General features: G+C 47.7%; 1 protein-coding gene across 1 annotated transcript in view; it reads left to right on the top strand.

Annotated features, from left to right (window-relative positions):
• TRRAP (transformation/transcription domain associated protein) overlaps positions 1 to 13,406 on the top strand; it is a 109,527-nt gene that overhangs the window by 85,527 nt on the left and 10,594 nt on the right. Inside the window, exons 63-66 of the mRNA XM_056866151.1 lie at positions 462 to 661; positions 1,760 to 2,021; positions 5,594 to 5,819; positions 9,372 to 9,589. Coding sequence (XP_056722129.1) covers positions 462 to 661; positions 1,760 to 2,021; positions 5,594 to 5,819; positions 9,372 to 9,589 — 906 coding nt within the window. The remainder of the gene's footprint in view (positions 1 to 461; positions 662 to 1,759; positions 2,022 to 5,593; positions 5,820 to 9,371; positions 9,590 to 13,406) is intronic.

The following is a 13,406-nucleotide window of genomic DNA, read 5'->3' as shown; positions in this document are numbered from 1 at the left end:
CCAGCAGACTTCATGTGTAAGAGTGGAGAATCAATCCTGGTTCTCCAGATTAGAGTCTGCCGCACATGTGGAGGAGTGGGGAATCGAGTCCGATTCTCCAGATTAGCGTCCGCCGCTCACGTGGAGGAGCGGGGAATCGAACCCGGTTCTCCAGGTTAGAGTCCTCGGCTACTAACCACAGCCCCACGCTGGCGGAGGGCCATAAACACCATTTCCATTTTCCACCGTCGGCCTTCTCGGAAGCATTCATTTAATCAATGCCGTTGAAGGGACGGACGCAGAAGCGATTATTTGTAATGAATGGCGTCATCAGCGGTCACGACGACAACTTTGCCATCGCCATTTGCGACCGTTTTATTATTTTACGCCACGGGATTTCAACTTCTTTTAATGGCTAGCAGGATGCTCTGTAGCGTTATTGATTTTGTGCTGGGTGTTTCTTTCCCCTCTCCCCTTCCAAGATTCTGGACAGCAGCAGCCGAGTTCCGTGGGCAGCCAGTCGCATTCCGCATCCGACCCCGGCCCCATCCGGGCCACCGCGCCGATGTGGCGCTGCAGCCGCATCATGCACATGCAGCGGGAGCTTCACCCTACCCTTCTTTCCTCGCTGGAGGGGATCGTCGACCAGATGGTGTGGTTCAGAGAAAACTGGCACGAGGAGGTATCTTTCGTCACAAGAGTGACCGCTTTACCCCCCCTCCCTTCCTTATCCTACTCTTCCTCTTTCCCAAGATATTTTATTAATTTTTTAAAAAGAAAAAAATAACACATATATACATTTACAATCACACAGATTCTATTCCTTCGGGGAATAGATTTCTTCTTGCATCTAATACCTCTTATAAGAGGTACTCTTCCTCTTTCCAATATATCAGGGTGCTACCCTTTGTGAGTAGGTATGACCCGACACACACCGTGCAAAACAGAGATACAGTCATACCTCCACTCCAAAGGAACTGATAAAAGAAGAAGAGTTTGGTTTTTATACCCCAATTTTATCTACCTTAAGGAGTCTCAAATTCTCCTTCCCTTCCTCTCCCCACAACGGACATCTTGTGAGGTAGGAGGGGCTGAGAGAGTTCAGTGAGAACTGTGACTGGCCCAGGGTCACCCAGCAGGCTTCATGTGGAGGAGAGGGGAATCGAACTCGGTTCTCCAGATTAGAGTCCACCGCTCATATGAAGGAGTGGGGAATCAAACCCGGCTCATCAGGTTAGAGTCCATCCCTCATGTGGAGGAGCAGGGAATCAAACCCGGTCCTCCAGATTTGGTTCCGGCGCTCATGTGAAGTAGTGGGGAAACCATACCCGGTTCTCCAGATTTGAGTCCGTCGCTCATATTTTTAACCAGTATGTATTTTTAAAAGGGCTCTTGTTAAGCAGAGCTCCTGCCTGAGATGTTGAAGAGTTACCGTTAGTTGCGCATAACCGCAACCCCTGATTTTGCCACAGATGGCTCCGCCTCCCACAGCAGCCATTTTAGGGTCACCACCACCTCCCGTGGCAACAATTTTGTGGTTGGCTCCGCCTCCCGCGGCAGCCGTTTGGTGGCCAGCTCCGCCTCCCGTGGCCGCCGTTTGGTGGTTGGCTCTGCCTCCCGTGGTACCCATTTTGTGGTTGAGCTACCACCCTGTCCCTGAATTCCAAGGGTGGTGGCAGTATCAAAAAGGCTGGGGACCCCCGCTGTATACTCTTCCGCGTTTATAATGTTTTTAGTTCAGCGGGCCCTGGTTGACGCACTCCTTGTGTCTTGTCATTAGGTCCTCCGCCAGCTGCAGCAGGGCCTGGCAAAGTGCTACTCGGTGGCCTTCGAGAAGAGCGGGGCGGTCTCCGACGCCAAGATCACCCCCCACACGCTGAACTTCGTCAAGAAGCTGGTCAGCACCTTCGGGGTCGGCCTGGAGAACGTCTCCAACGTCTCCACCATGTTCTCCAGCGCCGCATCGGAGTCGCTGGCCAGGAGGGCCCAGGCGACAGCCCAGGACCCCGTCTTTCAGAAGCTCAAAGGCCAGTTCACCACCGGTGAGTGGTTTTATTTATTTTTTAATACAGGGCTGAGTTTGTCCTCTTGCCCTGCCTCTCGCGGCGTGGCATCAGTTCGCTGCTGCAGGAGAGAACTGTACGGATGGTGTGAAAGCTCTTCTCTCAAAAAATTCATACGAGAAATAATGAAGCTGAATATTTTTTTTTTTCCAGTTATTTGCGTATCATTCACTAGAATATTATACTTGCAGTTTGGTATTTTTTGGCACTGAAAGGCACCAAAGGAAAACACCACTTCTGTCTGTCTGTCTGTCTGTCTCTTTCTTTCCTTCCTTCTTTCTTTCTTTCTTTCTTTCTTTCTTTCTTTCTTTCCTCCCTCCCTCCCTCCCTCCCTCCCTCCCTCCCTCCCTCCCTCCTTCCTTCCTTCCTTCCTTCCTTCCTTTCTCTCTCTCTCTTTCTGTCTTCCTTTCCTCCCTCCCTCCCTCCCTCCCTTCCTTCCTTCCTTCCTTCCTTCCTTCCTTCCTTCCTTCCTTCCTTCCTTCCTTCCTTCCTTCCTTTCCTCCTTCCTTCCTGTCTGTCTGTCTGTCTGTCTGTCTGTCTGTCTTCCTTCCTTCCTTCCTTCCTTCCTTCCTTCCTTCCTTCCTTCCTTCCTTCCTTCCTTCCTTCCTTCCTTCCTTTTTTCCTTCCTTTTTTCCTTCCTTTTTTCCTTCCTTCCTTCCTTCCTTCCTTCCTTCCTTCCTTCCTTCCTTCCTTCCTTCCTTCCTTCCTTCCTTCCTTCCTTCCTTCCTTCCTTCCTTCCTTCCTTCCTTTCTCTCTCTGTCTTTCTGTCTTCCTTTCCTCCTTCCTTCCTTCCTTCCTTCCTTCCTTCCTTCCTTCCTTCCTTCCTTCCTTCCTTCCTTTCTCTCTCTCTTTCTCCCTTCCTTTCTTTTTTCTTTCTCTCTCTCTCTCACTCCCTTCCCCTTCCCCTTCCTTCCTCTCTCTCTCTTTTTTCTCTTTCTTTCTCTTTTCCTTCCTGCCTTCCTTCCTTCCTTGCTCCCTTCCCTTTCTCCCTTAGCAGCTCCTCGATTCTTAAATCTCGAGCAACATAATTGTAAATATATTACTTAAGGGATGCAAGGACTGAGATAAATTTTTGCCGCTGCCAATGGAACCTTAGGATTGCTGTCACTTAATAAATAGGGTATTCGCTCAGACCCAGAGTTACTAGTCCAATCTGTTAGAAGAGGAATAATATATCGTGATTTTAGACCCTCTTAAAAAAGACATTCCGGGAGTACGCGTGCTAGAGAATCAATAGAATCAGAAGAACACAGGCTGGTCCTTTCCAAAGATCTACTGAGTATCTACCTTGCATAACCATAGAAGGGTCAGCATTCAGTCTAGCAGGGTTTTGTTCTTTAAACTATTAAATGTATATGGCAATGGGAGCTTTGACTCTTGAATGCTTATTACCCCCACCCCCCGGAAATCTTGTGGGTTTCTAAGGTGCTGCTGGACTCGAATCGGAGCGTTGTTGCTAATCTGGGATAATGTATAAAGGGTAGTCAGTGTTTTAAAAAATTACAAAACACCCTCGCTAAAGAAACAGTCGCTCCACGGGGCGCCCCCGTGACATAAACAGAGACCGCCAATTAATCGAGCGCACTCCGTCATTCCCATCTGCCACTCGGAGAAGCACAATCAGCCTCCTCTCCTAAAATAAAAAAAAGAAAAGGATTCAAAACAGGTGTTTTCAGCAAAGTGGAGTGATTCCAACAGTGAAATGAGTGGCTTGGGCTTTTGTATTGGGGTGTGTTTTTTTTTCCCTTTAATTAACACGCTGAATATTTTTTCTTCAGTTATTTGCATATCATTAACTAGAATATTATACTTGCAGTTTGGTATTTTTTGGCATTTCAAAGCACCAAAGGAAAACACTAGTTCTGTTCCTTCCTTCCTTCCTTCCTTCCTTCCTTCCTTCCTTCCTTCCTTCCTTCCTTCCTTCCTTCCTTCCTTCCTTCCTTCCTTCCTTCCTTCCTTCCTTCCTTCCTTCCTTCCTTCCTTCCTTCCTTCCTTCCTTCCTTCCTTCCTTCCTTCCTTCCTTCCTTCCTTCCTTCCTCTCTCTCTCTCTCTCTCTCTCTCTCTCTCTCTCTCTCTCTCTCTCTTCCTCCCTCCCTCCCTTCCCTCCCCTCCCCCCTCCCCTCCCCTCCCTCCCTCCTTTAGTCCTAGTGATTTACTCCAACTGTTCACTAGAGGGTAGGCTTGGAATTATAATCAGGATTTTATAACATTTGCAGATGCAAAAGGTTCTTGTACTGCCTATATAAAAAAACAAACACTTCTAGGAAATGCAACTATCATTTTTAGTCTTGATTTCCATTTCCTCTTGACCTAGGCTATAAGTTCATCTTTAAAAAAAAAAAGCATACAATCAGCATATTGTGTAACGAACATATCTGTGTCTAATATAAATAATTAATGTGTCTCATCCAGTTGACAACAGTGGCACAAAAGGTTTTGTCCCTAAAATCGGGTAGAAGGTTGCTCCGATACATGTCGGTATCCTGTTGAGGTTGGAAGTAGGTCCATCTTGTGTGGACCCCCTAACCAAGGGCATTCTGTGTTTCACACGATCTGACCAGTTTGCCAGGGCTTTGGAGGGTGGGGCTTGCAAAACTGATGTGATAAAGGATCGAGTGGAATCATAGAATGATATAGTTGGAAGGGACCGTAGAGGCCATCTAGTCCAACCTCTGCTCAATGCAGGATCAGCCTAGAGCATCCCTGACAAGTGATTGTCCAGCCTCTGCGTAAAGACTGCCAGTGAGGAGGGAGCTCGCCACATTCCTAGGTAGCCGATTCCACCGTCGAACAACTCTTACTGTAAAAAACTATTTCCTAATATCCAGCCAGTACCTTTCCTCCCGCAATTTAAACCCATTATTGCGAGTCCTCTCCTCTGCTGCCAACAGGAACAGCTCCCTGCCCTCCTCTAAGTGACAGCCCTTCAGATACTTCAAGAGAGCAATCCTGTCCCTCCTCAACCTCCTCTTCTCCAGATTGAACATTCCCATGTCCCTCAGCCTTTCCTCATAGGGGTTGGTCTCCAGGATACCTGAAAGTCTTGTTTGAAATGTTCGAAAAACAGTCAGAGAGCTGATCTTCAGACTCGGCAGGACCAAAAACCCCTTGGGCACAGTTGAATCCATGTTAAGTCCCGGTGCCCATTGGTAAATTGCCATTTTTGCTATCTGGGGACCCAGCGTTTCCCTTCCTTTCCCTAGAGTTAACAGCCATTGGCTATTTAACATTTCACACTTTAAAAAGGGGGAATTAAATTTAATTTTTCCTTGACACTACAAAGAGAAAAGTTGCCGCATCTCTCACGCAATTCACCGATCTACTTGACAGCAGACAACGCAGTATCCGCTGCTCAGAATGCGTCTTTCGCTGTTTTATCCAGGGAGCGATATATTTATTTAACGCTTTCCAATCTGCCACCGGAGTTTTTGCAATATTCCATCACACCTCCCGCGTAGTAAGGTTTTGCATTTGCGCCAGCCGCAAACATTTCGTTTCTCCATCCTGTCCCTAACGAGTGGGGTTTTTTTTTTTGCCTGGCTTCCTCCCAGACTTCGACTTCAGCGTGCCGGGCTCCATGAAGCTCCACAACCTCATTTCGAAGCTGAAGAAGTGGATCAAGATCCTTGAGGCCAAGACCAAGCAGCTGCCCAAGTTCTTCCTGATCGAGGAGAAGTGCCGCTTCCTCAGCAACTTCTCGGCCCAGACGGCCGAAGTGGAAATCCCCGGCGAGTTCCTCATGCCAAAGCCAACACATTACTACATCAAGATCGCTCGGTAAGAGCAAAGGCGGCCGAGTTGGGGTGGCGTGGGGGGTGTGTGTTTGCGCCTGGGGAAAGCGGGGTCATTTCCGTTTGAATTGCAGGTGCAGGGGCTGTGGCTCAGTGGTAGAGACTCTGCTTGGTGTGCAGAAGGGTCCCAGGTTCAATCCCCGGCATCTCCAGTTAAAGGGACCAGGCAAGTAGGTGATAGAATCATAGAATCACAAGTGATTGTCCAGCCTCTGCGTAAAGATTGCCACTGAGGAGGGAGCTCGCCACATTCCTAGGTAGCTGATTCCACCGTCAAACAACTCTTACTGTAAAAAACAATTTCCTAATATCCAGCCAGTACCTTTGGTACTGTTGGAAGGAACCAACAGGGTCATCTAGTCCAACCTCCTGCACAATGCAGGAAATTTACAACGACCTCCCCCCCCCACATCCCCAGTGACCCCTACTCCACGCCCAGAAAATGGCCAAGGTGCCCTCCCCCCCATGATCTGCCTAAGGTCATCGAATCAGCATTGCTGACAGATGGCCATCCAGCCTCTGCTTAAATACCTCCAGGTAAGGAGCGCTCACCATCTCCTGAGGAAGCCTGTTCCACTGAGGAACCGCTCTGTTAGAAAATTCTTCCTCATGTCTAGATGGAAACTGTTTTGATTTAATTAAGAGATGTGAAAGACCCCTGCCTGAGACCCTGGAAGGCTGCTGCTGGTCTGAGTGGACAATACTGACTTTGATGGACCAAGGGTCTGATTCAGTATAAGGCAGCTTCATGCATTCATGGCTTCACTTGAGGGGCCGTGGCTTAGTGGTAGAGCCTCTGCTTGGGATGCAAGAGTCCCAGGTTCAATCCCCGGCATCTCCAGTTAAAGGGACTAGGAAAGTAGGTGATGGGAAAGACCTCTGCCTGAGACCCCGGAGAGCCGCGGCCGGTCTGAGTAGGCAATACTGACCTTGATGGGCCAAGGGTCTGATTAAGTAGAAGGCAGCTTCATGTGTTCATATTTACTGCCTGACGCTTTTAACCTGAAGATGGCAAGGCATTGAACCAGGGGTTGCATGCTGAGAAGACGCTTTACCATTGAGCCGTGGCCAGTCGTTAGGATTTCGGAGGAGTAGGGGTACACTTGGAAGGCCTTAAGTGCCAATTTTAAGGCGGCTTCAACGTGTTAGAAAACTTTGCATCACTTTTCCCAAGAAAGAGGTCCTGGGAGTTGAGACTATATTTTGCCGTCAGAGCTTGGAAAGTGATCCCACTCCATAATAAAAGTTGGCTGGGCCCAGCTGTCAGGGGTTTCCCATTGGCAGGCTTTCCTGCAAGTGGAAGGAGCATCGAAGTTTGGGGTCTCCCTTCTCTCTCTGTGCACCGTTTGATGACGAGTTCCCGGCTTTCAGCGACGCTGTAGCTTGCCCCTGTCTCTGAACTGGCCAACTTTGTCAGCCGTTTCTGGAGAGGTGGTGTAGAAAAATTCCGAACAAGCAAGAGAGAGGTGTGTGTTTGCACGGATTTAAATTTTCTTTTTTTTCCCCGCCACCATGTGTATCAGTTTTGCTCCACGGTTTCTCGTTGAACGAGGATTCTGAAGGCAAGATTGTTTATTTATTTTTTCGACTTATGACACGCCCTCCCCAGCAAAGACCAGCCTCAGGGCGGATGACATCATGCAAACGCATCAAAACATCAACAATAAAAATAATAATTCTTAAAATTAAACCGTAAAACCCAATTAAAAACCTTAAAACTCCAGATGGTGCCTAATTTAGCCCATAGTGCCCGGAATAAGCAGCAGGTTGCCCCCACCCCCACCCCCAATAACAGGAATAACATAGAAACAAGGGGGGGGGGATAGGGAGGTCAGCAGAAGAGGATACCCGCGGCTGTCCTTAACTGTAGGCCTGGCGGAAAAGCTCTGTCTTGCAGGCCGTGTAGAACTCCTTAAGATCCCTCAGGGCCCTGAAGTCACCAGACAGAGCATTCTACCAGGCCCAAAAAGGCCCTGGCTCTTGCCGAGGACAGCCGCACACTCTTAGGGCCAAGGACCCCCAGTAAATTGTTATCTGATGATCGTAAAGACCTTTGGGGGGGTATACCAGGAGAGGCGGTCCCACAGATACGAAGGTCCCAGGCCGTGTAAGTTCTCTGAGACACCCATGGCATGATTTCAGCAGGGCACCCTCGGGGGTGGCCCCTCTGCAAGCCGGGAGGTCAGAATCTGAGCTGCGGTGGACAAGCTGTTCTAAAGAGGGGGATCTTGTCATTCCGCTTGGAGGAGACGAAAGACGCAAACTCCTCTGCGGGGGCTGTTTTTGCTCGCAATCCCGACCTCGGCCCAGCTGCATAATGGACAGCGTTTAAAAGGCTGCATTTCATTATAAAAACGGATAATGAGGGATGTTATTTGTACAGTCTCAGTCGGTAATAATCTTCCTTTTGATAGCCGTTGAGTACGGCATTTCAGTCATTTTAAAAAAAGCTCGCTTTCATCTCGGAGGTGGGAAATGATTCTTTTATCTCCTTTTTTAAATCTCTCTCCAGCGTGGTTAAGAGCAGTGGACTCTAATCTGGAGCACTGGGTTTGATTCCCCGCTCCTCCACATGAGCAGCAGAGGCTAATCTGGTGAACCGGGTTTGATTCCCTGCTTCTCCACATGAACAGCAGACTCTTAATCTGGAGAACCGGGCTTGATTCCCCGTTCCTCCACATGAGCAGCAGACTCTAATCTGGTGAACCGGGTTGGTTACCCAATTCCTCCACATGAAGCCAGCTGGGTGCCCTTGGGCTAGTCACAGCTCTCTCCAAACTCTCTCAGCCCCGCCTACTTCACAAGGTGTCTGTTGCGGGGAGAGGAAGGGAAGGCAATTGAAAGCTGGTTTGAGTCTCCCTGTGTGTGTGTTAAGTGCCGTCAAGTCGCTTCCGACTCATGGCGACCTTATGAATGAAAGTCCTCCAAAATGTCCTATCTTTGACAGCCTTGCTCAGATCTTGCAAATTGAAGGCTGTGGCTTCCTTTATTGAGTCAATCCATCTCTTGTTGGGTCTCCCTCTTTTCCTGCTGCCCTCAACTTTTCCTAGCATTACTGTCTTTTCCACATCTTGTCGTCTCATGATGTGACCAAAATACGATAGCCTCGGTTTAGTCATTTTAGCTTCTAGGGTCAGTTCAGGCTTGATTTGATCTATAACCCGCTGATTTGTTTTTTTGGCGGTCCAGGGTATCCATAACACTCTCCTCCAACACCACATTTCAAAGGAATCTACTTTCTTCCTATCAGCTTTCTTCACTGTCCAGCTTTCACACCCATACATAGTAATAGGGAATACGATGGCATGAATTAATCTAGTCTTGGTGGCCAGTGACACATCCTTACACTTCAAAATATTTCCTACCTCTTCATGGCTGCCCTTCCCAGCCTCAATCTCCTTCTGATTTCTTGGCTGCAGTCTCCCTTTTGGTTGATGGTGGAGCCAAGGAATAGAAAGTCTTGAACAATTTCAATTGAGTCTCCTAAGGTAGAGAAAATTGGGGTATGAAAACCAACTCTTCTTCTTTCACTCGGTAGATTTATGCCCAGAGTGGAGATCGTCCAAAAGCATAACACCGCCGCCCGGAGACTCTACATCCGAGGCCATAACGGAAAGATCTACCCGTACCTGGTCATGAACGATGCCTGCCTGACCGAGTCACGCCGGGAAGAGCGGGTCCTGCAGCTCCTCCGCCTCCTGAACCCCTGTTTGGAGAAGCGGAAGGAGACCACCAAGAGGCACCTCTTCTTCACAGGTAGGGCCTGGCCGCCATCGGCAAAGAGAGAGAGGGATGCTCTTTGCTTCTCCGGGACTGGAGGGGAACAGTCAGCCACAGCGCAACGTGAGAAGCGGGACCCCCTCCTCCTCCCGTGGATTAGTGTCTTCTTCCGTCTTTGTGCCTGGCTGGGGGGAGGGAGTAGTGGTCGCCAGAACCAAACCCAAAATCGCCGCTGGCGATCTGGCAACTGCCTTTGCACTCCGGTGCCGTGTTTCTCCGCAGTCGTGCCTGGCGGGGAGAAGTTAAATTTAAACCGCCGCGCAAACCATCTCTCCGTCTCTATCCCCCGTTGGGTTTGTTATGTCATTCACACGGGCGTCGGAGGGATTTCCCTTTTTTTGTGTGTGTGTTTTGTTTTACCCCCTAGAGTTTTAATGGAGGCAACCGGGAAGCAAGACACTCATTGTTCCCACTGTTACTGCGTGTGACAGAAAAATTAATGGGAACTTTTTTTGAGGGGGAAAGGATTGAATAAAAACCATGGTAACAAAGCAAGGTCGGGTGTTTCTCGTGCTTCCCGTGCGAGCAAGTTTTCTTTCTTTCTGACACCCTGTAATTCGGTTTGACGGAGGGAGGAGGAAAGCCTGTCGGCTGGAAGGTAACACAATCCGCCCCTACCCCCATTCCCTGACTTTGAGGACGGAATAAAGGTCCACACAGGGTCCTTTGGGTGTTAAAGCTGAGCAGACAGCAGCTTGATCGGAGCGTGTATGAATTAGCGAGGATGGGAACCCCCGGACGTCTGGTTCACCATGGCTTTCCGTTGCCTCCACTAGATGTTAGCCAGGACTTGGCTTCCTTGCGTTGCAAAGAGAGAAGAAGAGGAGAAGTTGGTGTTTGTAGGCCGTTAGAAATGGCGTATGTTAGAAAGCGTTGCAGCTCTACAGGCGAGTAAGCACAGAAGACTCAGCACGTAGTACAAAAGTGCTCTTTTATTCACAGTGACAGAATGCTCCGCTTGGTCATCAACTCTCCACAACCCACAACCCAATACATATATAACACACCTATATACATATCTGGCATAGTCTCTCAGCCAATCACTTGTTGGCTGCCTTGTCTCCAGGACTATCTAGCTCAGTCCAGTACAAGCCAGTTTTTCTGCTCAGTCATTGAGCTGTCATGTGACACCACCAATCACCTGGCTGTCACATAGATCTTTTACATCTGCTTGCCATCTGATTGCCATGTGCAGTCTCATATTCCAACACTCCTCCTAGACTGACATTGCAAGCCCCAATTTGCTTCTAAATAGTTCAAACTTTTCAGTAGACAAACATTTGGTGAAAACGTCAGCAATATTTACATTTGAAGCACAATGTTTCAGAACCATTAAACCATTGTTTACCGCTTCCCTGACATTCTGGTATCTTATTGTGATGTGTTTACTTCTTGTTCTTATACCTTGATATCCAGCCAATTGCTGTGCTGCAGTATTATCACAGTAAACACTTACAGGCATTTCACATTCAAGATTTAGGTCTTTAGCCAGTTGACACAGCCATTCCAGCTGAATCTCACTGTCGCTTAATGCAGAATATTCTGCCTCACATGTGCTGGTAGCTACATGAGTCTGTTTTAAAGACTTCCACATAACCAGTGCCCCATGTAGAAATAACACGTACCCAGTGGTAGACTTTCCTTCTTCTCTTTCCCCCCAACTGGAGTCACTATACACTGTGATTGTTTCCTCTGCATCAGCCTTTAAACACAACCTGGCTGAAGCTGAGCCTTTTAAGTATCGCAGCACCCTTTTTGCTGCATTCCAGTCTTTCATGTATGGACATGCACATTTCTGGCAAAGCAAATGTACTGCCATACAAATGTCTGGTCTTGTCCAACATGACAGATATAACAATGAACCCACCAACGATTGGTATTGATTTTTATCATGGAATACCTTATCATCCACCTCTTTCACATACCCTGTTGTCATGGGAGTCTCAGTGCTTTTGGCCTCTGTCATTTTAAATTTTTCTAGGAGCTGTTCAATCTTTTTCTCCTGGCACAATTCAAAATATCCTTCTGGGTTCCTGGTAATTTCTACCCCCAGATAATTTTGAATGTCACCAAGATGCTTCATTTTAAACAGTTTTCCAGTTGCCTCCTTAAACCAGTTTAGTTGTTCTTTTGTATGACACAACAAACAAAGATCATCAACATATAAAAATACAACACAGTCAGAGCCCTTTACACATTTGGTAAACATACAAGGATCAGCAACACCTTGCTTAAACCCAAGATTTGCCAATGCTTCACTAATGCATTGGGACCATGCACGTGCACTCTGCTTTAATCCATACAGAGCCTTATGCAATTTTAATACTCCTTGTTTACCCTTGCATTCAAACCCAGGGATCTGCTCCATATATATTTCTTCACTTATTGTTGCATTCAGATATGCAGTGGTGAAATCAAAATGGTGCACTAACATGTTATCTCTGACAGCTTTACACAATGCAGCTCTTATAGTATCAGCCTTCACAGTGGGAGCAAATAATTCATCAAAGTCTTGCCCTTCAACTTGGGAATAACCCTTAGCCACAAGCCTGGCCTTACGGAGTATCTTCCCTTCTGGACACTGTTTGACTTTGTAAAGCCATCTGCACCCTATGGCTTTTCTTTGAGCTGGCAGTTTTGTTACAGAGAATACCTTATTCTCTTTCAGGGAATCAAACTCAGTTTGCATGGCTTCTAGCCAGGCCTCCTTTTCCCTGCTTTCCAAAGCCATTACCTCCTGAAAGCTCTTTGGTTCTTTGACTTGTACATGATTTACATCAGTGGTCTCAAAACCATACCTCTCTGGGGGAATTCCTTTAGTGCTCCTGCTTGACACCCTAGGAATCTGCCTCCCCTCTTCAGCCCTTGGCGATGAAGCCCTTTGAGGAGACCCCTCCTGCTTCACCCCATCTGCATCCTGTGAGAGATCTGTCAATGGTAGCCCAATTTCTTTTGGCTCCTCCTGTCCATGAATTCTGGCCCAGTTATTACTCTCACAAAAATTCGCAGCTCTGCTGTAGCTGAGAGAATTATGTTCATCAGCAAACCTGTATGATTTCATGCCAGACTGATACCCAAGGAAGGTTAGTTTTTTAGCTCTCGCTCCTCCTTTCCTTCTCTTGGATATTGGCACATCAACCCAGGCTTTTGTACCAAACACTCTGAGGTAACCTAAGCTAGGATCCCTCTGGTACAAAACCCTATAAGGTATGTCTTGTATGGACCTGGTCCAGATCCTGTTGGAAACATAGGAGGCGGCCTTTATTGCTTCTGCCCAGTATGTCATTGGCAACCCTGCATCCTGCAACATGGAATACATTTTTGTTTGTAGCATTCCCCCATGTCGTTCAGCAACACCATTTTCTGCTGGCACCGCCACGTTGGCAACTCTGTGCCTCACACCTTGCACCTGTAACCATTTCTTAAACTCATTTGACATGAATTCTCCCCCAAAATCTGTTTGGAGAGAATCCAAGGTACATTTAAGTTGTTTCTGCACTCTTTTGGCCCAATACTTAAATGTTTCAAACACCTGTGACTTCTTTTTCAAAGGATACACCCAGGAGAATCTGGTGCAATCATCCACCAGAATCAACGCGTAATGGTTACCTGAGTGACTCTCCCTGTAGGGGCCTATTACATCTGCATGCACTACCTTTAATGCAGTGTCTGAGAGTCTCTCACTATGCTTAGCCACTGGGTAAGCCTTAGATTTGGAACTTTTGCATACCTCACAATCCAGGTAGTTCCCACACTCTTTAACTTTTTCCTTCCCCAGTAAGGCTAGCGTTTT

The sequence above is a fragment of the Euleptes europaea genome, chromosome 21 (assembly GCF_029931775.1).
Source record: "Euleptes europaea isolate rEulEur1 chromosome 21, rEulEur1.hap1, whole genome shotgun sequence".
Taxonomy (NCBI): domain Eukaryota; kingdom Metazoa; phylum Chordata; class Lepidosauria; order Squamata; family Sphaerodactylidae; genus Euleptes; species Euleptes europaea.
Note: the sequence above shows the minus strand (reverse complement) of the source record. Positions and strands in the feature narration are given on the sequence as shown.